Below are 26,582 nucleotides of genomic sequence, written 5' to 3' on the forward strand. Positions count from 1 at the left end.
CATTTAAAAATTAGAAAGGAATCTTCAAAATATTGAAGTGGTCCAGATCTCCCACAACCTCTTGGAGGCCCTGCAGTAGAGAAAGTGCCCTCAGCGAGAATTACCATCCCCCGCCATGCTCTCGCCTCCAACTTAGTGCGCATGTGCAGTGGTCTAGCGCCGAGCCAGTTCCCCGTTGCTAAATAGTCAGCAACCTGCCTCTCTTCCCCAAGGTTGCTAGGTGGTTAGAATTTCCTGTTTTAATCATTCTGGGGCCTCCTGGGAATGACTTTGATATTGGTTTATCTAGTTTAGAGCCCTGTGGTAACTTCAATCCAAGCACACAAACTCAGCTGCAAGACATAAAGGTCAAAAAGAGAGCCCTCCCTCCAACTTCAGCTCCCTGCCCATCCATTGCCCCCAACACTTCCTGTACCCTAGTACTGATGGCCCCCAATAGCCCCAGACTGCAAGAGCCCCCTCAGTGGGTGTTACAAACAGGTCCTCCTTCCTACCGAACACTTGCAGTTGTCCTTTGGGCAGCCATTATGACTGCCTCCTGCCCCACCCCGAGGAATAAAACGGCCACTAATCCCTCCCCCAATTATGTTGCTAGGTGGTTGAAACTGCCGCTCTGATCACTCAAGGACTTGGTGTTCCTTTTTTACTGGTTACATAGTTTCCAGCCCCTGTAACAACCTCAGCTCCAGTGCACAAATTCGGGTGCTAAACCTCAGGGCAAAGCTCAGAACCCACACACTAGCTCCACCCAGCTCTCCCATCCGCATGGTCCCAACTCCCCTCACGTTTCATTACTGATACCAAGCAGTCCCCCGTCTCCTTGCTTCATGAGCAATCCCAGCTGTTTGCAGACAGAGACCAGAGAGCAGGGAAGGAGCGACAAGAGAGGTTGTATTTGAGCTGGGCCTGGAGAGGCTGGCAGGATTTCTCCAGGCAGAGATGGAGGGAAAAAAACTTTCCCCAACGAGGCAATAATAAGAAAAGTCAGAAAGAGTAGAGAGGTTGAGCGTAGTCATTGAAGTCGAATGAACTACTCAAGATTTATTTACATTAGCAGTTCTCAAATTTCAGGGGCTATTAGACTGGCCTGGGGTGCTTGCGAAAATGCAGATGCCTGGGTCTCACCTCAGACTTGCAGAAACTGATGCTGTGGGGATGGGGGGGCTCGAGAATCTACACTGTTTCACAAGCTTCTTTGGGTGATTTTGACACAGGTGATTGTCAACCATCCTTTCAGAAACACTAATTCTGGGATTCTGCCTGCTGGTCCAGATGTATTCAGCAGGCCAAAGCAGTAAAACAGCAGGTCTTCCTCATTCCTATCTGTCCCTGTCTTCCCATGGCCACCCCCTAATATCCCTCTGTCATTGGGACAGTGGGTAGAAGGTATAATTTGTGCACCCCCAAAGATAATGTTATTAGGCCGCCCAGCAATTTGAAAAAAACTGGCTTGCTGGGCTACTATGGAGAGGTGACAGGGGAAGGAAGGAGGAACAAAGGCAGAATTAATTAGTAACTGATAGTCTCCCTAGGCTTTCTTAAGGTGTGCACTCTACAGCCAAAGGGATGACCTTTCAACTAGTGAATGGGAAGGGAGGGGTGCTTGGTGGTTACTCAGGCTTGGCACTCTCTGGTCTTTCTTTGTGTGTGTGTGGGGAATGCTGATCATGTTTATTTAACATTCTCTGCAGAATTAATTATTTTCTTTCCGTTTTAGTCAGATGTAATTGACATACAGCACTGTATAAATTTAAGATACCTTGCAGTGCAAACTTTTTAGGATCTACTCTCTTAGCAGTTGTCAAATATACCATAAGGTGGTGTTAACTACAGTTGTCATTTGTACATTACATCCCCAGGACTTATCTTACAACTGGAAGTTTGTATCTTTTGACCACCTTCATCCAATTCCCCCTCCCCCCCACCCCTTGCCTCTGGTCACCACAAATCCCATCTCTTTTTCTATGAGTTTCTTTTTTTTTCTCTTTTAAGATTCCACATATAAGTGAGATCATGCAGTATTTGTCTTTCTCTGACTTATTTCACTCAGTATAATGTCCTCCAGGCCCATCCATGTGGTCTTTAGCAGGCTGTCTCATACTGAGGACAATGAAAGTGGCAGAACAAAAGACAACTGCAAATTGATCCAGTGCATTAGGTCCCTGAGACGCAGAAGGATCTGCTTTCCATCTTCTAAAATGGTCCTGCAAAGTCCTCACAAGCAGTCTGGGTTTTCTTTAGAGACCATTTAGGGTGTGGGACACAAGTGTGCTCATAAAAACAACACAGGTTATAAACAATAGAGCTTAATTACCTTTCCCACTCTGATTCCAAGGGACGTGGCAGGAAAAGTAGGAAACAAATCAGTGAGGGCACTGGATCCCCGGAATTCCCTCCTCCACACTCCACCTCTGACCCACTCCGTTGCCTTCAAATAAATCATCTACTTTCTGAGAGTCAGAATGAAATTTGGGCAGTTTTTAATTCATAATTTCTCATGAAATCAACCAATAGGATCACAGTGCTTCTCCGGTCCCTCACTACGTCATCTGTAGTCATCCGGAAGAGTGTCAGTTTTTCTCCTCTTCTTGTCTTCCCTGTCTTACTACAATGTGGGCTGGGAGTGTGAGGAGAAGAAAAGAAGGCCTCAGGGAGATTGGATGATACAAATTTAAAAATGTGGTTCTCTCCCAGTAGACACCACCACTCTCCATTGTTATGTGAGGAAGGTGGTGCCTCAGTGGAGGCACCTGTGTTCTACAAAGTCCTCACAAGCAGTCTGGGTTTTCTTTAGAGACCATTTAGGGTGTGGGAGCAGGATGCCGTAGCCTATGCAAGGTCAGAAGGAACAGCACTGTAGAAGCTTCTGGGTAACATAAAATAAGTATATCCTAGTTCAGACTTGGAAATAAACCATGTTGCTTTCTGTAGGCCTCCACCCTATCACTGCAAACAAATATTCCTGTGATATCTCAGTGGTTCTCAAAGGAAATAAGCTCTAATTGGACTCCCAGGCCACAGTGAGCTCATGTGGTGAAAGAATTGTCCTCCCTCCCTCCTGACCAGGGGTGCTGGCCGTCATGGGATGGGGACTCTCTAAGTGCTTTCTGGAGCTACTGTCTTCTCTACAGAAGTGCCTTTCTGGCCAGTTTCAAACATAATGGACCAGAAAATGAAATGCCAAATGTTCAACCTCTTAGCTTGCCTCTGGGAATGGGACATCAGACAGCTAGTTCTTTACATTTATCTAGAGCTTTACGCTTTCCCAAGCACTTGAACATACTTTCTCTCATTTGATTCTCACACCCACCTGCGAAGTTGTCAGGACATCGATTATCTAGTGCCGATGTGGCAACTGAGGTCTGGAGGGAGAAATTGCTTCTTGAGGGTCGCACATCTAGTTCGTGGTAAAGCAGCTCTAGAATCCAAATCTTCTGACCCTTGCTTCCACTCAGATCTGCCACTCACTTGGTTCACTTACTATCTATGGGTACAGTGCTCAAACAGGAGCATCCCTCACAGGATTCGGCGGGCTAATGCCTGGAAAGCTCAAGCTCTCTTTGACATCCTGCTACACCCCATCCCCCATCAGGAGCTCTAGGGAGCCTGACCTTCTCGCATCCTCATGCAAATCCCTGTGTCTTTTCCTCACTCTCCTGCCGGCCCTTCTGAGCTTTGGTCTGGGCTCACCAATACCCCGGAACAAAGGCTCCTTGTGCCCTCTCTCACGTCCCCAATTAAATTGCAGCTCAACGCTTTACTCCTCCAAGAGCCTCCCTAGAGTGACGGAAGGCATGAGGGATTGGGGGAGATTTTTTCCCTTTTATGTTTTAATTGCTGTGTTTTTCCTAGATAGGAGAAGAGAGCTGGCTTGTTCTTATCTCTTAGTCCTCAGCTCAAATATCATCTCCTCAAAGAGACCTTCCCTGAGCCACCAATTTAGAGCGGGTGCCTTCGTTACTCTATCTCACGGCGCCCTGTTCTCTTCTCTCATACCAATTGCCACAGATCACCTGAATTGGTTCGCCTATGTTTGCTTGTTCTTAGGCTCCCCACTAGAAGGGGAAGTGCACTGAGTGGGATTTCACAATAAGCAGCGTGTTCTCTCCTACATGGCAGAAACAGAAACGGAGCCTGGCCACGGTTCCGAGATTCTGACAAACAGATCCTTCTACATACACTTGGCCGGGCCTCTGTCTGCCCAGGTTTCTCTCCTGCTTGTTTCCTTCAGTTTCTCTGCTACAGAAGTGACCTTTGCAGGGTTCTTGCTTTCAGCACTGCAGGTCAGACACTGCACAATTCTGGTAGCGCCATTCATAGCAGATGTGGCAGTCCTGAAACCCACTGAACTGCTTGTCACCTTTTCTGGGCGTCTCCAGAAAGGTAAATAGAAGCTTTCAGTCAAGCAGGCACAGATTGTTCTGCCTGCCTGCATCTTGCAGCTGGGGAGTGAGGAAGCTTTTCCTTTGGGAGGACAGAGGCAGTCAGATGGTGGTGAGCATGGGGGTTTGCTGAGCTCACCCAGCAGTTTTCAGAAATAACTGAGACTAAGCCCATCAGGGCTTCCATTTCTCAGCCTGGGAAGAAGTGAGAGGTGTGTCTTATCACCTGGTTGTGGAAAAATCTACAGGTCTGTCCCCATGTGGGATTATTACTGGTCTCACGTACTCAGATTGTCACAGCATGTGCCATCTAACTTCCTGCCTCACTGATCGGGAGCTTCCTTTTAACCTCCCAGGCCATACTTCTATTTTTTAGATTGCTTCTAAATATCACCTCCTGAGGAGTCACTGGGCCTGAGTTCACCCTGACCTAACTCCTTACGCATAGCAGATGCTCAAGTCCTTGTAGAAAGAATGAATTAACGAATGAACAAACTTGCCATGGAACCCTGGGCAAGTCTCAACCTTTGGAAACCCGTTTCCTCATCTGTAACATGCAGATAGTCGTGCTTACACTCACAGAGTTCTTGTGAGGATCAAAGAAGACACTATACGCATGTGTGCTTAGTAAAGTATAAAGCAATGTATTAACTATAATTATGAAATCCATCACCTAGGCAGATTTCCTTTCAGCTAGATAATGCCCCTCCCCATTGCCATACAATTTATTCAACTCCAAACACTAAACACTTGCAAAGGATATAAACTCACATTATGTATTTTTTAAAACATGGTTGACAAACTATAGATCAGAGATTTTCCCAAGCTTCTCCCTATCAATTAGTGAAGAAGCATGTGTTGGGTAGCTACTATGTGTCCCACATTTTACTAGGCATCAGGCGAATATAAAGAAGACCTAAAGCAGAGCCCCTGTCTTCACAGAGCTTCAGTCTACAAAGGTAGAAAAGAGACATATTTTGAAATAACTAGAGTAGAAGTTGGCAAACCATGGTCGGCCTGCCACTTGGTTTTGGATAGCCTGCGTGCTGGGAATGGTTGTTACATTTTTAAATGGTTGAATAAAAATCAAAAGTTAGAATAATATTCTTTGAGACAGGGACTTCCCTGGTGGCGCAGTGGATAAGAATCCGCCTGACAATGCAGGGGACATGGGTTTGATCCCTGGTCCAGGAAGATCCCACATGCCGTGGAGCAACGAAGCCCGTGCGCCACAACTACTGAGCCTGCGCTCTAGAGCCTGCACCACAACTACTGAGCCCTTGTGCCGCAACTACTGAAGCCCACGCCCTAGAGACCGTGCTCCTCAACAAGAGAAGCCACCGCAATGAGAAGCCCACGCACCGCAACAAAGACTAGCCCCCGCTCGCCGCAACTAGAGAAAGCCCGTGCGCGCAGCAACGAAGACCCAATGCAGCCAAAACTAAAATTAAATCTTTAAAAAAAATATCCTTTGAGACAAAAATTATATGAATTTCCAATTTCAGGGCCCATAAATAAAGTTTTATTGGCACAGAGCCATGCCCACTTTTTAATGTATTTTCTATGGCTTCTTCTGCATTATAAGAACAGCATTGGATAGTGGTGACAGAGGTCTTACAGTTCACAAAGCCTAAAATATTCACTATCTGCCCCTTTAGAGAAAAAAACGTCAACTCCTAAACTAGAGGACAATAAGCTTAGGTTTGGTCAGCTTGTCAATTGCTCTGTTTTCACACTTTAAAATGTTCTGGGAAGTCATATGCATTAAAGATTCATTAATTTTGGGAATTCCCTGGTGGTCCAGTGGTTAGGACTCTGCACTTCCACTGCCGGGGGCCCGGGTTTGATCCCTGGTTGGGGAACTAAGATCCCACAAGCCATGTGGCGTGGCCAAAAAAAAAAAAAAGAATTAGAAAAAAATCATTACTTTGTTCATTTATTCAATAGATATTAAGTGAGAGCCTACTATGTGTCAGACCATGTATCCTGGTTAAGACTGGAGGGACTTCAGTATAAAGTATCTCTGCATAAGTATCAAGAGAAAAACACTGTGGCATGACCTCCTAGAAGATTCATCGGGTGATGGAAACTTCTCTGTGCTTCCAGAAGTCTTGAGGGCTAGGCCAATGGGAACTCTGATGGAGTCAGTGAGAGGATTCTAATTCCAGTCATTCAAGACTTCTTTAATAATTGGTGCTGATTTTCTAATGAATGAGAAGGCCTATCATACTTTTCTTTCACTCTGGGTGATTCCCAATATGCCACATTTATTAAGAGCAGCTTTGAGATAAATATATTTCTCATCAAGACTTTGTGATTAGTTCAGTTTTATAGGCCCAGGTACTTCTAAAAGTTCAAACAGGGGAAATTGGGAAAGAGAACAGAGGAAAAAGCAAGATAATCCTATGATGGAAGAAAGGAGAATAAGAAAGAGAAATATAATTACCTCCCCCCACCCCATTTCTACTCTTAGATCGCTTCTATTTTCCTCTTTTAAACAAAGGCAGATTTACCTTGACAGCTGACATAATGTAATTTTGCTGTCAGATCTCAAGTAAAAAGCAGAGTATTGCAGTAGGTCGTAACCTCCGAGGCTCCTCTGGGGTATTTTGGCTTCTGTGTTGTAGCTAAAGGCCACCTCCTGGCCCAGGCTGTCTCTCACGCTGAACCGGGCTACAACACAGGGCTCTGGTGACCACAGCAAGAGAGAGACCTAATTAATATTAATCACTCAGATCTCATGTTTAGTTTCTAAACCTCAAGCTGCTCAGAAATTAAAGAACATTTGTATCAGATAGCTCTCCAGTCAATTGATTCTTGATACCCAGAACAAGAATCAAGGCAGAAGCCAAGAAGGACACATTCCTCAACCATGGCCTTTGGGCCATGGACATTTGACTTTTCCACCAATATTATTTGTAGCCTATGAAGTGAACATTCAGAGGCCAATCCATAGGAAGGCCAGGTCTTCTCAGCTTGTTTCCAGGTTGTCCATCCATAGTTGTTATTTTATGCAGTGGTTGAAGGCACCTTTGGCTTGGGGACTGTTGCACAGACCTGATCCTTTGCAAAATTGTGATGATGGTGACATTTTCCTCCAGTGCCTCCAATCTCTTTCTCTTATTGGTGTCCTATCTCCAGTCTTCTTCAGGTACATTTTCCTCACTCTCTTGGCTCCCCATGAAAACCTGATCTCAGTGAGGGATTGAACTCACACTGAGTCATGAGTCACCTACTAACAACTTAAAACCTATTTGCATTATAACTGGGGACAAGGTCCTACGGTGAGGGATTTCAGCAGGACAGTGGGAGGATGTCTATGAATCCTCTGAGATTTATGCTAAATTGTGTGCATGTTTGCTTCATCAGATTATCAAAGCAATCCATGACCTGAAAAAGTAAAGTGCAGTCTTAAAGTAAAGAAATGAAATGCAAATAGTGAAACTTGAAACTGTAGTTCCATGACTGTCAACCCCATGAGAACAGGGACCACATCTTTCTTGCTCCCCTATTACCTACTGTATCCCCAGTGCCAAGAACGTAGTAGAGTACATGGTAGTCTCTCAATAATCATTTGTTAAATTCATTCATTTATCCATCCAAGACATAGTTACTGTTAAGTGAATGGATGAAAGAGTAAAGGAGTCAGCTGGCAGAAGAGCAGAGGTATTCTTTGGGCATTAGGCCCTTCCCGTCACTTACATAGTTGGTCCTGTTTCTGTTTGAGTTACCCAAGATAGAGTCTCCATGACAACTACTGATGTTCCTGATGAACATCCAGGACAGGTGAGTCTGGGATGCAGAGAAGCAGCCCAGGCATCTGCCCTGTTTGGTTGTCCTTTAGCACAGGGAAAGAAAACCCACTTCCCTTCACTTGTCCTCTTCCCATTTCCACTTGCATCTTTGTCGGTCACCAAAATCATTACCAGGCAGCAGCAGGCATCAAAGGCTCAGCAGAGACCTGCCAAAGTATAACCCTCAGCATTTTGAGGCAGAGTGCTCTCATCCCCAGCAGATGCGGGCTCTCAGACAGCTTGCTGACAAAACCACGAGTGGGTGTTGATGCAGAATCAACAGGAGTCCATTTCTGTGTTAGACCACCAGGGGGAGGGCCAGGCCCAGGCAGGGCTGGAAGTCTGAAAAGTCAGCCTTTGGTGCCCCCTGCAGCGTTTGCAGAGAGACTGCTCCTCTCTCCTCCCCTGAAGCTGGAGGGTGGATAGTCAGCCCATTTGCTGGTGTGGATATAATTTCAAGTGAGGCTTTCAAGCGTCCAAGAGCTGTCTGGGAAGGAACAGGGCTGAGAGGGCCCAAGGCAGGATGTGTAAGTTGAACGAGGAGTTCTTGTCATGCCAATAAGCTTCATAGCTCTGAACTTTTTACCCTCTGTGGGTGTGATGATTTCAGGTGGGTTGTCTGATTGTTCATTTGGGGAGGCTGGGAGTATTAGGGACAGAACTAAGAAGAAACCAGAAGTTTGAAGTCTGGTGGGCAAAAAAAAAAAAAAAAAAGGAAAGAAAAGGAGAGCTAGTGTGTGTGTGTGTGTGTGTGTCTGTGTTGGGGGCTGGGGGGCAGGAAATCTCAGCTGAGGAAAACAGAATAAGTCACTTAGTCTCCAGAAACAAGGAGAAGGCTCCTTAGAGGATCCCTCTGGTTAGAAGCCAGGGGAGAGTCCGTGAGTCAGTGAACCAAGTAGAAGGGTGAAGCTGGGGGGAGTCTGAGGTTGTGTGGAAGGCTTGCACCAGGGCCTGGGGGGTTGAGATGCAGGCAGGAAAGGAGGAGGTATGGTTTCATTATTACTTTGGATCAGACAGACCTGCTGGGGCCCTTATGAAGAGTGTGCCCTTGGGCCAGTCACTTTGACCTCTGTGCCTCAGTTTCCTCACCTATAAAATTGAATTGTTAATAGTACCTACCTCAGGTAGTTGTAAGGATTTAATGAGAAAATATACATGAAAAGTGCTTTGTATAGTGTCTGGCACATTATAAGTGCTCAATAAGTGGTAGTTAGTATTATTTTTTTAACATCTTTATTGGAGTATAATTGCTTTACAATGGTGTGTTAGTTTCTGCTTTATAACAAAGTGAATCAGCTATACATATACATATATCCCCATATCCCCTCCCTCTTGCATCTCCCTCCCACCCTCCCTATCCCACCCCTCTAGGTGGTCACAAAGCACCGAGCTGATCTCCCTGTGCTATGTGGCTGCTTCCCACTAGCTATCTGTTTTACATTTGGTAGTGTATATATGTCCATGCCACTCTCTCACTTCCGCCCAGCTTAACCTTCCCCCTCCCCATGCCCTCAAGTCCATTCTCTATGTCTGCATCTTTATTCCTGTGCTGCCTCTAGGTTCTTCAGAACCATTTTTTTTTTTTGATAGTAGTTATAATGATATGAGATAGAAAGTGCCTGGGATTTAATAAAGGCTTGTATCTATGCCAGATATTCACTGTATTCTTATTACTGATTTCTCTAAGCCTTAGGAAACTGAGAAAGACCTCAGCTTGGGACTAGAGGTGGAGGCAAGGGGCTTGTCCAGGTAAGGTCTGGGTAAGGTAAGGCAATCAACCCGGGGTGCTGTGCTAAGCCAGGTAGACAGCAGCATGAGAGCTCAGCATGGGGATGTGGGAAGCCACAAAAGCAGATCCCATCTTTAAAAATTATTTTTCTAAAGGCAGGCTCTAAACTTCATCATCCAGCTCCTAGAGATGTGACTCTGCTTCATGCTTCTCCTCCTTGCTGGGACATGTTTCCTGTTGGCACAGGAAGGACTTCCTTCCCATCTGAAGATATTTTCATGCGGAATCAAAGAATGGGAGGTAGAAAAGAGTGAGGCCAGCTCCTACACTCTTACTGCCCCCCATAAACACCAGGCCAATCCTTGCTGGTGTGCAAGCTATTTCCCTGCCAGAAATGAGATCTGAAAGCCATCCTCACTTTTCTGTCTTTCCAGATTTGACCTCAAGGCCCAGCTCAATGTGTAATTTCTAAATCAACCTCACAACAACGCAATCAGATAGGTACTGGTTGGGGGCTAGCCAGAAAAACAGAGATCACTTTAAGCCTTTCAAACATGGAGATTTAATACAGAGGGTAGTCACAGGTGATGGAAGAGCTGAGAAACCAAACAGAGGGCAGTGAGGCAACTCAGAGATAGCAGCAACAGGAAGCCCCTCTTATCCCTGGAGTTGGAGGGACGACTGGAAGACGTGGTGAGTGGTGTTTCCAGAGCTTGTAGACTGGGGCTATCTGGTGGCAGCTCGAGCCAAGATGGGGCTGCCCTGCAGAAGCTGGGGCCAAGGAGGGGTGGGACCCCTGGTGGTAGTTGGAGGTGAGCCACGTAGGAAACCCAGCTGCTGCTGGAGTTGCCACAAAAAGTGAGGTTGGGGATGGGGAAGAAATATCCTAGCTTCTCTCTTCTTCCTACCTTCTGCTTGGTCAAACCCACACAGAAACAAATGGCAAGGGACTGTGGGGAATGTAGTTCCCTGATACAGAACAGAGCAGGAAATGAACAGGGAATGGATCTGAGAGTAAGCAGCAGATGAAAAGCCTAATCATCCATCCCCATTTTACAGAGGAGTCAAATGAGGCAGGAAGAGGTTAAGCTGCCCCAAACTACACTACGTGGCAGTCCAGGTTTCAAATCCAGGCAGTCTGACTACTCCTGAGCCCATGCTGTGTGTAATCACTACTATTATATACTCACGGTAATAGCACTATTGTTCTTTTACTCAAGGCAGACTTTCCCCTCTAGATTTAAAGCTCCCTAAAGGCATCTACTGTGTCTTTACCTTTATATCATTTATAGCACCTAGCCTTTGTGGATTTTTCTGAACCTACCAGAAAATGTAGATTTTTGACTGAAATGGGATTATCAGCAGGTTTTCATAGGTTCCCCATCACCTGGGGTGAGTGGAGGGGACTATGAAAATGTCGTCTGCCATTCTGAATGTTTGTTTTCTTGTTAGTGAAATGTAGCAATTTCTGATCAGATTCCAGACAATGGTTTGGCAACAGGGAAAAGTCGAAGTGGCAATGAGAAAAATCGGTATCTAGATTGCTTGAGGGCATCCCAAAGGGAAGAGACAGTTATTAAAATTTGAAACGGCTTGGCTCCAATGTCATAAAGTTTCTACAATTTGAATTGAGCAGCTCCTTCACTTGGGAAGAGGATATACTATCCCTTAGATGATTTAGCTGGCAGGGTTTATGTTTTATTAAGAAACAGGTCTTGGGTACTAGGAGTACACAGTTGTGTTGGATGAAGTGTCAGTGATTCCTATCTAAATGAAATCTATAGACACTGGAACTGGTATGACAAGGTGATCGGACAGTTCAGAATGGTGGTATAACTGGGGCAGGAAAGAAGACGTTAGGGACCTTGTAGTGAAAGTGCATTTCCCGTGCTTCTTGGCCTCAAGGTAAGTGTCAATGTGATAGGATAGTGGTTCTGTGCATGGGCCTTGGGGTTAGACTACCTCAGTTCAAATCTAGGCTCTACCACTCTCCAGCTTATGGCTTTACCAGTATACTGGGAAATCATACATATTGTAATATAGTCCACTACTCTGGTTTTTCTCCTACCTCTCTGGTTGTTCTTTCTCAGTTTCTTTGCGTGATCAATTCTGTCTTTCCAACCTCTAAACGTTGGAGTACCCTGGGCCTCATTTTTGGATCTCTTTTCTATGCACAGTCACTCCCGTTGTGATCTCTCCAAGTCCCATGGTTTTAAATACTGTGGACATACTGCGACTCCCAAATCTCTGTCTCCAGCCTCTCCGCTGGACCTGTAAACCACTGCCTACCCAACATCTCCACTCAGATGTCTAATAGGCATTTCTCACTCTACATGTCTAAAACCCAACTCTGGATCTCTGCCCCCTCCCAAGCCTGTTCCTTTCCCACTCTTCCCCAACTCAGTAAGGGATGAATCCACCCTTCCAGTTACTCAAGGCCCAAAATCATGGTGTCATCCTTGACTCCTCTCTTTTGTTCACACCCCGCATCTCCATCAGCAAACTGGATCTATTTCTGAAATATATCTAGAACCTGACCATTTCTCATTGTGTCCATCATGACCACCCTCGTCTAAGCCACCAACAGCTCTTGTCTGGGTCAATGCAATGGTCTCATAATTTGTCTCTGTCCCGGTACCATTCCAACTTTTTTCAATCAGCCACAGCAATCTTATTAAAATGCCAGTTAGATCATGTACCTCCTCTGTTTAAAACCCACAGCTCCCCATTTCACTCAGAGAAGAAGCCAAAGTCTTCACAAAGGTCTATCAGGCCCTACATGATCTGTCCCTCACCCCCATTACCTCTGTGACCTCATCTCTTACTTCTCTCCCCTTTGTGTACTCCACTTCAGTCACATTGGCCTGCCCAAGACTGAAATCAAGGTGTCAGCATAGCTCAGCTGTTATCTAGAGACTCTGTTAGACTCTAGAGAAGAATCTGTTTCAAGTTCATTTATGTTGTTGGCAGAATTCATTTCCTTGTGGTACTAGAACTGAGGTCCCCACTTCCATGCAGGCTGTCAGCTGGGGGCCATTCTCAACTCCTAGAGGCTGCCCATATTTTTTTACCACATGACTCCCTCCATCTTCAAGCCAGCAATGACACATCAAATCCTCCATGTGCTTCAAATCTCTGACATTCTCTTCTGCTACCAGCTGGAGAAAACTCTGCTTTTAAAAGACTCATGTGATTAGATTAGGCCCACCTGGATAATTTCCCTGAGTAGTAACCTTAATTATATCTGCAAAACCCCTTTTGCCATGTAATGCAACGTAATCACAAGTGTGCTATCTCATCATATTCACAATCCTAATGATTAGGATGGGAAATCTTGGGGGAGCATTTTAGCACTGTACCCGCCACAATAATAGACTGAGAAACTGACCAATCAGAACGTACGCCAGCAATAGCACTGGAGCAGGGGCGTGGATAATACCTGCTGCTCCAGGTGTTACCCTTTACTTGCTGGATTGTGGGGTGACCTGGAGGTGTCCCAGAGGCAACAGCCGGAGGGGCAGCTATTTACCAACTGGTATGAAAATATTTTAATATTTTAACAACCGGGGACTGTAATAGTGCATAGCAGTTGTTTATTATCTGCTTGATTAGTTACAAATCATGGTGTAGCGTGTGAAGTGCTGCCTTCTCTGAGCTTTGAGAGTCTGAGGTTGGTCCCGGATGACTAGGGGAAGGCGGGGAGACCACCTGCCCTCCTTGGCACTTCCATGGTGTGCAGTGGCCCCTTCCAGCCTTGCCCGCTGTTTTTGCGGCGCCAGGTATTTGTCTGAAGAATGTCTTCATTTGCATGGCTGTCTTACGCAGTGGGAGAGTCCATCCATCATCTGAGCCTCCAAATGCTGCCACCCCAAGGGAGACAACCAGTCCTACATACATGGCCTCTCCCCAAGCCATCCAGCAGATGTGGCTTAGTGAGGCAAGCGCTGTTTACTTGCTCTCAGCATTAGCGTGAACACTTCACAGCAGCCAAAGAAACCGAGGGTTCTTATTAACTTGCTGAGTGAAGCTTGGTCACAGATCATCATGAGCCTCGTGTTTTCTGAGGACCGATCTCAGGCAACAGAGATGCCCTTTGTGGGTGAGTTGGGGTAGGAAGAGGGCCTGAGTTAAATGACTTTTCTGGGACTGGTCTGTTTCTCCCACCTAATATTTATATATGGGTGAATTTGATTAAAATGGTATCAAGGGCAGCTTCACTTGATGGAACGGGGAGCATACACATCAGGAACGGCAGAGACAAGGTGGATGTGTTGAAAGAAGCGTCACAGAGGGAAACAAGCAGCTCGAGGGAGATGTAAGGACAAAGGGAGGAGAGTAAATCACTGCTAATTGCAACAACACTAATAATAATATACAATATGGCCAGCTTCACCTGCTGATGTTGGCTGGGACCACAGAGCACAGGTGAACAGATTCACAGTGAAGCCTGTCAATAACTGAGTCTCTACTTAGACTGAGTCAGCCTATGGTACCTTTTGAAGTAGGAGAGATTTTTGTCTTCAGTGGCTTCCCTTCCTGTAACCTTTCCCCCATATCTGGGCCTTTCTAAAAACTGCATTAATACTGAAGTGGAGATGTTGCAAGTGGAATCATATCTACTTGCTGGTCTTTACCATGTAAGCAGAGCCAGATATTTTTGGAATCAGGTTGCCCAATATCAGGATCCCACTGGATCCGATTCCAAATGGTAAAGACACATTAACAGAGGATCCCAAAGCAGCGGGTAGTATTCATGATGGTTGGCCATGACTCTAGATGTGTGAGATGATATAGACCCTATTAAGGCCATCTCTCTGCAAACCCCACCCCCCAGCTCTCTCTCAAGCTGAGGTGTTTTCTTCAGGTACAACAGTAGGTAGCATGAAAACACAACTTACTACCAGCAAGTGAGAGAGCTGGAGTTGAAGATTTCTACCCTTCCTAGCAAAATGTCACTGAGCTCAGTAGGAGACGCTACAGCCCTATCTCCCTTTTCCTCTGCCATTAGGAAACATCAGCTGCAAGACAACCAGGGAGAAAATGACAAATGCCTCAGCATGAATATTGCCATCTTCGGTAGGAGTAGGGGGTTTGGCAGATAGGCATAGTGGTGGAAAAATAAGCCCCTGAAATTCTATGCCTTTCCCCCTTATAAAGACAGGCTAGGAGTGAGCATAGAGTGTTTCAGAGTTGTTGGCCTAGTTGGGTTTGAAGGAGAGAGAGAGAGAAATTGAACTATATTCCATTTCAAAAGCAACAGATAGATAGAATTTCAACCTAGAAGGGACCTTGAGAGCCTACCCTATTCATCTGTAGACACTCAGACTCACAGGATATCAGAGCTGGCAAAGATATTAAAGACCATCGAGTCAGACATACAAATGACCAACAGGTACATGTAAATCAAAATCACAATGAGATATCACCTCATACCTGTTAGAATGCCTATTATAAAAAAGATAAAAGATAAGTTGTGGTGAGGGTATGGAGAAAAGGGAACCCTGGTGCACTGTTGGTGGGAATGAAAACTGGTGCAGCCACTATGGAAAACAGCATGGATGTTCCTTAAAAAATTAAAAGTAGAGCTACCATATGGCCCAGAAATCGCACTTCTGGGTATTTATCTGAAGGAAATGAAATCACTGTCTTGAACAGATATCTGCACCCCCATATTCACTGCAGTATTATTCACAATAGACAAGACATGCAAACAACCTAAGTATCCATTGATGGATGGATAAAGAAAGTATGGGTAAAGAAAATATGGTATATATATACACATACACAACTAAAGATACAAATTCACTGATACTCAAGTAAGCAGGACCTCAGATAGCCAGAACTCCTTTGCTAATACTCCGTTTCTAGAAATGATAGTTAAATCATAAGAAAATAAGCTAAGTTTAGATATTTATTTTGACATCAAAAACCAGGACAGGGCTTGGACTGGTCCCATATCCTATACCTTCGCCATTTCTAGTTTAGAGTAATAAGCGCTACTGATCTAAATGATAACATGATGGTCAAAGATTCAGCGATAGACTCTACTTAAGAGCATGCCACAGTGGACTGCAGTTACTCATACATTGTTAATAAAAAAAAAAATAGCCACCCTCTGAGAAGGTTGTCCTTGGCAATGGACTGCTCAGTTTTGGGTTTTGGGAGGGAGATGTCTGCAGTGAAGATGGAGATAGAGCCCTCCCGCCTAGAGAACTGGATCAGCTCAATGAACCCTGGAGATTAGTGAGGGGATATGTTGTAGCCAAACTGCTCATACCTCCTGAGCTCTTCTTACTAAGGCAAGAAAATGGATTCAGAGATTTAAACATAATTTTAACAGGTAACCAAAAAGTCTTATTAACTAGAACATCTTCTAGACTACTGAGATACAATGGACTAAGGGTCCAAACTGAGTTACCTTGGAAAGAAATAATTCAATCTAATAGCTGGAAAAGCTAATGTAAAATAACTAAGGCAGACAGACTATATCATTGAGTTTCCAATGGGCTCCAGGCCACTGTGACCACTCCTGAAACCAAGGTAACCGCCCTTATAGAGCAAAGCTACTCACGGCAATAAGCTGGTAGGAGTTGTTCATCATGGCGATCAGCATGTTCAGCAGCACTACCAGGGAGATGACATTGTACGTCCCAAACATGGTCGCTCCCACAAACTCTGTGAACTCGTGTCTGGCTTTTACATTGGTAACGTAGAGATTTAAAAGGCCGAATACAGACCAGAAGAGTGACTGAAGGGTTTCAAAGAGCCTAAAAGAGATCAAAGAATAGGCTAGTTAATTCTCTAGGAGGAGCAAGAAAAGAGCAAAAACATGAGGTGATTTGCTTAATTAATAAGGAGGCTGCCTGATTTGCATCCCAACAGGTAGACTCATGATCTCACATATTTTGGTCTCTTCCCCAACACGAACCAGCCAGGTGAGTTTGTTTGTTCCCACTTCTATGTCTTATGCTTTGCCTTTCCACCTGGAATACCATCTCCCTCTTCTCAATCTATGCAGAGCCTATAATTTTCCAAGATTTATTTCAAGGGCTACTTCCTACACCAAACTTTCTCCTTCATCTTCAGACCATGTGGTTTACCACCTTTCTAATTACATAGAGGCAGTAAGAGCAGTGGCTAAGAATATGGTGCTTGGATTAGATTGCCCTAGGTTAAAAACTCAGCTCTGACACTTGCCAGCTGAGTGAACATGAGCAACTTACACCATGTCTGATACTTCTTTTGTGGTTCCCACAGGGCCCAGAATGGAGCTAAGCTCAGTGGAGGAGCTTAAGGATTCTTGAATGAACATTTATATGAATTATATGAATTATTTTTAATGATATATTAACTAACAATTATTGAGGACTTAATTATTATTGAGGACTTACTTACTTATAAGCATACTAGGCACTTTACATACATTAACATTATGATCCTTATAAAAACTTTATTGTTACTGCTGAGGAAACAGAGGTTCAGAGATTGAATAACTTGCCCAAGGTCACCCATTTATATGATTTATATGTGCTGAGCCAGAATTCAAATCCAGGTTCTTCTGACCTCCCCAAACCACTGCATTATTCTCCATTAGGTGGCTTCACAAATTATGGTTTCCTCTCATAGTCTCCACATCCAAATATGTAACTTTTGCAATGATATGTTTTGGGGGTCCAGGGTTTCTTTTGTATCATATTCAGAAATCTGTGCATACAGCAATACAGTGCAGCCAGCTCCTGGGTGGCACAAACCAACCTTTTCCCAAGCACACGGAAGAGGCATAGAAGTTAAGAAATGCTACTTTAAGAATAGATGTAACTTTTCAATTGCTCAAAATGTGTTGTTTTTATAGCCCAATATATTTTGAGAGGCTGAGGGATTGGTTCTTGGGTTCATTTCGGGGGTATGTATGGGCAATGTTTTTAAAGATTTCCTCTGTCTGGGAGTGGTCTTACCCCTGATCTCTGCATGGCTGTCTCCTTATCATCATTGAGGTCTCAGTTCAAATGTCACTTCCTCAGACAGGGTCCCCAGGGTCACTCTACCTAAAGTATCTTCACCGGTTATTCTCTATCCTGTTGTCTTGTTTCAGTTTTTTGGTAGCACTTAAAACTCTAAAATTATATTAGTTAGTAAATTTTTGTTTAAATGTTGATTTTCTGTTCATCCCCACTAGAATGTAAGCTCTATGAGGAAAGAGACAGACATACAGCTACTATGTACCTGGCACGTAATAGGCACTCAATAAAATTTGTTGAATAAATGAATGAAGACATATCACTATTACAGTTATCACTAGATTAAGGTCTAGAAGATTCCAAACCCATTGACAGTTGCACATTCAGTAGGCTGCACAGTTAGTGTTAGTTCATTTTGATGAAGGTTGTGCTCTGCAGTGGCCTGATTCTCAGGGGGCCTCCTTCGGGGCTGCCTGGGCAACAGGCACATAGCCCTTTTCAACCTGTTCAATGGCTCTTCTCTAATCATTGTGGATAGCTTCCACTATCATTTCAGCATCACATTACTTGAGAGCTAGCCAAGAAGGAAGAAATCTGTTTTTTGTTTGATGAAAGTAAGTGCCAGATGGTGAAACATTTGAGAATCGACAGTAAGATAAGAGTCTGGACTTCAAGGGCCAGGGAACAAGAACCAGGCTATGGCAAGTCAGACCTATCACAGGATCTGAATTTCCAGGAGATTCTACAAGTCAGGGCCAGGCAATACAATGCATCACAGAGCCAGGCAGAGTTTCAAAAATGGGACAGATATAGGGTTTAAGAGTCTGGTTCTGCTAGGAAGGCCTATCTAGGACCTGGCCGTGTCCATCTGAAGTCAGGGCAGGCAGGAGGCCAGCAACGGCACAAGAAGCTAGCCCAGCAGCTGGATAAACAAAAGCCAGGGAATATATAGTTCAGAAAAACAGAAAGCAGCTGCAGCAAGTAGGAATGACACTGAAGAACCAGAGTCGCTGGAAGTTGAGTGTCCTTGAATATAGAAAGCACTCATTATGTGTTTGTTGATTGCATGACAGACAACAAGGCCACAAGCCAGGGCAAGTATGTCATCAATATGTTGGCAGGGTCTTACTTCATCAGTTGCTTCTCCAGAATGGATGATGTTACACTCCTTCACCCCCAGCCCCGTAACAATGAAAATTGTAATGGTTAATGCTTGAGCGTAGAGTTTAATACTAGCCATTCCAATGACTGATACAAAGTTTCCTAAAAGTGAAAGTCCGGGCATTTAAAATCTGCCCTAAACTGTGGTGATATTCTAGTTAGGGAGACCCTATAGGTATAACTGTACAAGAGATAAGAAAAGGGGTAAAGATTGTTCCTCAGTTTTGGCGGTTGATAGTGAGAATGCCCTTGACATGAGGCACAAAATGTCACAACATGGTCTGGCCATTAGGAGAATCTGGTTTATTGAAAGGCATGCCCGGATAAAATGAGTGACTGACATTTGGGGTAGATAAGCGCATCTGATGAGACATCTATAGGAAGCTCTGTTTTCTAGGCTTCTAGACTCAGTCGAATTCACAGAGAAAGGGCCATTACCTAGGGGTACTTGGTGGTCAGGTCCATAATACAATTATCACAGGGATAGAAAGACTTGTTGACCAAACTGCAGATCCTAATGCCAAAGGAATATTATTTTGATTTTAAAGGAGATGACCTGAGAGAAAACAATCAGTCCATTTTTATTTAGCGGAGAGTCAGCAAACATATGGAACTTGCTAGCTCAACAAGGGGCACAAAGTGAAGATACAAAGATTCAAGAAGACTTGATATTAACTGTTGGGAAAACAAATCCATACCATCTGGTTAAGGGGGATTTGTGCATGTTGGGAGCCATCCATAAATAGATCACAAAGCTAAGAGCTGCTCAGTAGAATAGAGATGGGAACTGTAGTTCTCATGACCCTTGCTGAAAGTCTTGTCTTTGAGATGAGGACTTAATCTTTCAAAAGGTAGCAGGAGGGACTTCCCTGGTGGTGCAGTGGTTAAGAATCCACCTGCCAATGCAGGGAACGCGGGTCCGAGCCCTGGTCTGGGAAGATCCCACAAGCTGCAAACCAACTAAGCCCGTGCGCCACAACTACTGAGCCTGCACTCTAGAGCCCTCGAGCCACAACCACTGAGCCCACGTGCCACAACTACTGAAGCCAGCATGCCTAGAGCCCGTGCTCCGCAACAAGAGAAGCCACTGCAATGAGAAGGCCGCGCACCACAACGAAAAGTAGCCCCCGCTCACTGCAACTAGAGAAAGCCGGTGCACAACAACGAAGACCCAACACAGCCATAAGTAAATAAATAAATAAATATTAAAAAAAGAAAAAAGGTAGCAGGAGTATAGAGAAGATTTACCCCTCTGGACTTCATTCTGACCAGTGAAGAACTGGAGGATGTACCGGAAGAGAAAGGCTCCTTGGGAGAAAGCAGTGCCATCATCCTTTCACAAGTTGTGCTGATAACACACATGGAGCAAAGGCATGGTCATCTCTTTGGTTATCCCTACCCATTTTGCGGTTCCCCAGACTTGCAATTTCTCATTTCATCCTGCCTTTGACAAGCTTCTAACTCTGGTTGGAGTGCTCCCACCCTACTCCCAACTTCTAGTCTCTACTTCTGTCCTGTCTCCTTCTCTGCCCAACTCTTGTTTGACCTGCCAGGCTCAGCTGAAGCCCCGCCTCCTCTAGAAGTTTCCCCTGACTCCTTTCCTACAAGGTGGGGTTAGATGATCCTCTTTTATTCTCCCATAGCAGCCCAGCCTTAGTCCATAAAGGCACATGTCATGCTGTAGAGGCAAGAGAGGCGAGTGGCTAAGAGCAAACTTTAGACACCTTTACTTATTAACCATATGACTTTGGGAAAGTGGCACAGCCTCTTTAAACTTCAAGTTTCCTCATCTCTAAAATGGTCATTTGTAGGATAAATACTAACTGCTATCATTTATTGTGCTCTTACTATGTGCCAGGCACGCATTGTAATATTTGATTCTCAAAATAACCCTATGAAGTAGCTACTATTCTTTTTTATTTTCCAGATGAGAAACTGAGGCACAGAGTGGTCACACAGGCAGAAAATGGCAGAGGTAGGATTTATAGCCAGCTCTTCTGACTCTGAAGTCCAAACACTTAACCACCTTTTCTTCTTTTTTTTTTTTAATCACATAAAGTACTGCGTGTAACACACTTGGCACAGTGCTCAGCATATAGTAAGCATTAAAAATGCAGCTATTCTAATCGTTCACTTGTGTTCTCCATTAGACTATGAACTTCTTGAGGATAAGGATGCCATTTACTCAGTATCCTCATTGCCTGGCACATAGGAGTTGCTGAATAAATGTTGAATAAATCTATAAAAGATTATAGAAGCACATAAGTAAGGAAAGTATGAATGAGTGGCACCCTTCCCGTGATAACAACAGCAGGAAGGCTATGAACTGAAATAGGAGAAAAAGCTGAAGATACTCAATAAGGACCTTTAAAACCTGGTCAGAACAAAAAGAAGATCCTTTGATGGGGACCGAGTTTGTATCCACATAAATAAGATGGGAAAATATGGGCTGAATGTTGGGTAGAGAAATCACCATTGGTTAAGTAGGAATAGCCACAGATGAATGATGATGGTCTACAAGGAGGTCCCAAGTGACCTGCTAGGTCATGGCTCTGTCCTCTTTAGCTTTACAGGTATTCATGATTATTGCAACTTCACACAACTAATTTTGCATACCTTTACAAAATCAGTCTCACACTTGCACCCCTGGATACAAGCAAAGACTGAAACTTGTATGCCTGGATTGAAATCCTGACTCTGTCACTATCACCTTTGTGACTGGGAGCAGTCTGCTTAACTGCTTTGTACCCTAATTTCTCAATCTGTAAAATGGGCAATAATAATAGTGCCTACCTCAGAGCATGATTGTGAGGATTAAATGAATTAATTCATGTCAGGCTCATTTTTTTAATAGTACCTGGACCTAGCACTCAGCAAATATGCTATTTTTATGACTTTTATTAACCTCCCACCTAAATCCAACCTTGTTGTTTCACGTTTCTTTATTGTCTTTATAGATGGTCATTCATTTGCATATCTAGTTGCAGCTATGTTAGTTGCAATCATAGTGTGTACAATTTTTGTGTTTTTAACACATTATGGACCGGGGGATTTTTGCAGAAACTAACACCTGGGGCCGTAATACGTCTCCCGTCAAAAATGTGTTAAAAATCACACATTTCATAAATGTAATTTTAATAGCCACCCAATATTCCACCCAGCGAATACCAAGCCTGAATGACAGTTTTATCAATGCTTTGGATGAGAATAGGTGGCAAGCTTTTTAGATCTTCAGACAATACAAGACTGAGAGAGACAGCTAATAGAGTGGATGACAGAATCAAGATTCAGCAAGATTTCAACAGCTTGGAGCAAGGGGCTGGAACTAACAAGATGAAGTTCAGTAGGGATCAATGTAGAGCTTTATTCTCTGGCCAAGTGCCCACGTACAGGATGAGGGAGGTAGGAGAAAGGCCAAGGGTTTTCGCTGACAGCAAGTTCAAAGTGGATCAGTAGAGTGACAGAGCTGGCTAGATACTTCAGCCATGTGAGGGGGGCAGAAGCAGAAGTGAATCTTCTAGAATTAAAGATAAGATTGCTACTAGAGTTCATCCTTTCATTCAGTTGTTCAATGGGCATGTTGAACCCCTTTATGTCTATGGTAGGAGCAAGGCCTCTAAAATGGGGGTCTCAGTCTGGTGGGTAAGAGAGACAACAAATGACTAAAATATGTTATCTATTACATTATTATTATTACTAGTACCTTTATTATTATAGGTTATCTATTATAATGGAGATGGACTTAGAATGCCATGGGAAACACAGAAGGAGCCTGTATCCGAGAGTGGGGTCGGAGTGGGTAAGAAAAGGCTTAAAAGAGCAGGCGAGGCTTTGGCAGATGCTTGAAGGATGGATGAGAGTTGTCCAGGCTGGCCAGGTGGGGATGGGCATTCCAGGCAGAGGGAGTGGCGTGTCATGTACAAAGGCCTGTAGGGCCGAGATGCTCTCCTGAAGTTGGGAAGAGCAAGATGTTGACTATGGAGGAGAGGAGTGAGAGGTGGGACAGGCGGGGTCCAGATTCCCAGGCCCTGTGAGCTATAGGAAAGAGGAGAATTTTCTGCTGGAGAAGATACAGATCCCAGGCAGGCATGAGACCAGGGGGCAACAAGATAAGACTAGTATTTAGAAACTTCTGTGTGGTGGGTGGGAAATTGTTTGTGGGGGAGACAAGACTGGAGGCAGGGAGACCACTTAAGACTGGAGGCAGGGAGACCACTTAAGACCACTTAAGACCCAGCAGTTTTGGGGAGAGATGTTTAGGCCTGAACCAAGACAGTGGGGTGTGTGTGTGTACAGAGGATGGATTTAAGAGATATTTAGGAAGTAGAACTGACAGGGCTGAGTGTGAGACAGGATGTGTTGCTTGGGGGAGAGGGGGAGAGTCCCAGATGACTCCTAGGAGTCTGCCTGGTGTCATTGAATGAGATGAGGAATTAAGAGGGAAGTGGGTTTGGGGTGGGGATATAGAGATGAGGAATTTAGTTGTGGACGTTGTGTTTGAGAGGCCTGCGGCGCAGCCAGGTGTGTTCAGGAGGCATCTGGAGTTGAGGGTCAGGACTTCAGAAGGAGAAGCAGGACCACCAAGTTAGCTTTTTGCCACTTCCGCCCTGTTTCTTCCCAAGCCCCGTGCCCGCAGAAGGATGCCTTCCCAATTGCTCTCAACAGTGGATGAAGGCCAGGTACTGCCAGTATTGAATACTGAACTCAAACCACCAACAGTACTGTCATGTGGTTGTCAGCAAGGATAACAAGGTCCCCCTGAATTGTGTGCCCAGGAAAATTTTTCTTTTTTAAGCTGAAGAATAGCAATGACATCTCTGGAGAATCAGAAGGAAAAGGGTGACAGCAAGCAGATGCCATAGTTTACGTCAGATCTGTTAACAAGCTCCCTTTTCCCCTTCTCTAAAAACAGAGTCTTTCTGACGCTCTAAGCAGCATGTATTTTAGCAGGTATTATAAATGCCTGAGTTGAGGCATTTAAAAGAAAACATAAATCTGAGTCAGACTTCTGTGGAGGAAAAAAGAAATCAACACCTAGAAGGGAAGTTAAGGTAACATTACTGCTGATTTGCCCCTAGCATGACAATGCTTCTTCATACCTGACACCCCAAGATATAATTTCATGTACGACAGGTGTCCATTCTTGTCAGTTGTCCCTGCTGGGCAAGTGATGAGAGCAAATGTCAGTTGGCAACAGGGGTGTTAATAATCACTACAGACTTACAAGGAGGCATTTCATAAACTTCCTCAGCAGAGTTCACATGAGAGGGTAATTGGCAGGGACCTGGCCTCCCGGAAGGCACCTTGCATTCAGGTGTTCAATTCTGTCGAATGCTTTGATGGGAACAGATACAGTCTCCTGGTGCTCAAGCCACTACAAAATTGCTCTTTGTATTGAAAACAGGTTGATGTGAGTTCTGTCTCTAGACTAATGCAGGAGAGGAAGCGGTTCCTAGTCAAGAGGCACTAGCGAGGTGACCAGTTGCCTTTGTCCGCTCCTGGTTGGCTTCACCAAAATGGCAGTATCTCTTTGTCATCCCATTTTGACCTCTTTTCCCCTTTCACATAAGTCTGGTTTCCCCATCCAAGATTTTGCCCTGAGTTCTGGGAGGAGAGGGAGGGAGTGTGGCCTAGTGGAGGGAGTGGGTGCTATAAAATGGGCAATGGGGCGAGTCAACATTTTCCAGACTTTATTCATGGGAATAGCATCTTGGTCAGTACATTTGGGAAAACCTCCCCCTTTACTGTAGATTCACAATGGAAAGTCTCTGAGAAGCCCTGCAGTGGAGAAACCTTCTTAAGTTTGTCCTAGCATTTCCAAAACTCACTTGATCAGAGATATTGTTTTCAAGTCTATTCTTATCCCTGTGAACTGTGGTTATTTGTCATCCATTTTAGGAAATGCTGCTAGAGGCAAATAATAAGGGTAGGCTACATTGCATTGCTTTTCCCCCTCTCTGTTGGTGCAACTTGGGGTCAGGCAGAAACCCTTTTTTTCCCCCTGGCCTTTGTTATTTAACACATTTTGAGAATGTCTGAGTCCATTGATCTGCCCTAGTTTATAGAGTTAAGGGGGAAAATTGTATCTCAATTTAATGACTAAGCATCTCTCACGACCTTGGGGTAATTGCTGTGATTACCAGATGACTGGCACTCTCCAGAACAGGGGCTGGAGATGGACAAGGTGTAGGACACTGAGTCTGGGGTAAGCTCAGGACTGCTTCTGGAACCTAACACGTTTCCTGACATGTGCTTATTTTCTTTCTCTTGTCTGCCTCTCCTAACAGTGATTTGTGAGAAAATAAAAGCCATTCTGGAAGCTTAAAGGTCCTAGAGAAGTAGGTGTTGGGTTTACAAAGAAAAGGCAAAGGGGTTCCATAGGTCCAGAGGCAGTGGACTCATGGATGGAGAGTCATGCGCTGTCTCCTGTGTCCCAAGTGGGAAAAGGAGACATTTCCAGTCACTGCTTGGTGCCTTTTGGCCCACCTGAAACCTTAATTTAACCCCAGAAGTTGAGCTGACTCTCATCTTACTTTTAGCCTGTCTCTTCTGCATCTAGGAATCAAAGATTCGTCATCCCCCTGCCCTTTTATTTATTTTTCTCTTCCCAAACCACATGTTTCCGTGAGCCAGGGCTGTTCTAGCAAATCCCACTTCATTGACACCACCTAAGCGGTCTTAACTCAATTCCAGCCTGTGGGTATGGGGAGATATTTTCCCCCCATACTACCAATTCTCCGACACCAGTTGGGTGTCCTACAAGTCAGCTCAATTCTGACACTCCTGGGAGATAACGTCAGATTCCATGGATTAAGAGCTCAGTCCCACAAGACTGCTCCCCTTTCCCCCATTCCCAGATGCTAATTACAAGTCCAGGTTGTCCCCTGTGCTTCTGACCAGCTGGCTATAGATCGGAGCTTCCCACAGCCCTCTCCTTGGCTTTGAGTACCTCACAAAACTCAGAGAAACATTTAAATGACTAGATGACTGGTTTATTATAAAAGGATACAACTCAGGAACAGCCAGATAGAACATGCATACGGCAAGGTATGTGCGGGGTTGCAGAGCTTCCCTGCCCTCTCTGATCACCCACTCTCCCCAAATCTCCACGTGCTCACCAGCCTGGAAGTTCTCCGAACCCTGTCCTTTTGGGTTTTTATGGAGGGCTCATTACATAGTCACGGTTGATTAAATCATTGGCCATTGGTGATTGAACTCAATTTCCAGTCCCTCTCCCCTCCCTTGAAGGTGGAGGGGTGAGACTGAAAGTTCCAACCCTCTAATCACATGGGGGTAACCGGCCCCCATCCTTAGGCGAGGTCCAAAAGTCACTTTGTTAACACAGCCAAAGACACCTCTGTTGTTCTCATCACTTAGGAAATTCCAAGGCTTTTAGGAGCTCTGTGCCAGAAATGGGGACAAAGAGCAAATACATATTTCTTATTATTAATCACAGTATCACAAGGTGCATTCAGATAATGTTGCACTCTCCCTTTTTCTTTGTTCTTGATTCAGAACAGTTACATTCACCTTGGCAATCACTTGTTGAGAGGTATAG

General features: G+C 44.6%; 1 protein-coding gene across 1 annotated transcript in view; it reads right to left on the bottom strand.

Annotated features, from left to right (window-relative positions):
- TRPC5 (transient receptor potential cation channel subfamily C member 5) overlaps positions 1 to 26,582 on the bottom strand; it is a 129,384-nt gene that overhangs the window by 17,730 nt on the left and 85,072 nt on the right. Inside the window, exon 6 of the mRNA XM_061177891.1 lies at positions 16,477 to 16,672. Coding sequence (XP_061033874.1) covers positions 16,477 to 16,672 — 196 coding nt within the window. The remainder of the gene's footprint in view (positions 1 to 16,476; positions 16,673 to 26,582) is intronic.

The sequence above is a fragment of the Eubalaena glacialis genome, chromosome X, assembly GCF_028564815.1.
Source record: "Eubalaena glacialis isolate mEubGla1 chromosome X, mEubGla1.1.hap2.+ XY, whole genome shotgun sequence".
Lineage (NCBI taxonomy): Eukaryota > Metazoa > Chordata > Mammalia > Artiodactyla > Balaenidae > Eubalaena > Eubalaena glacialis.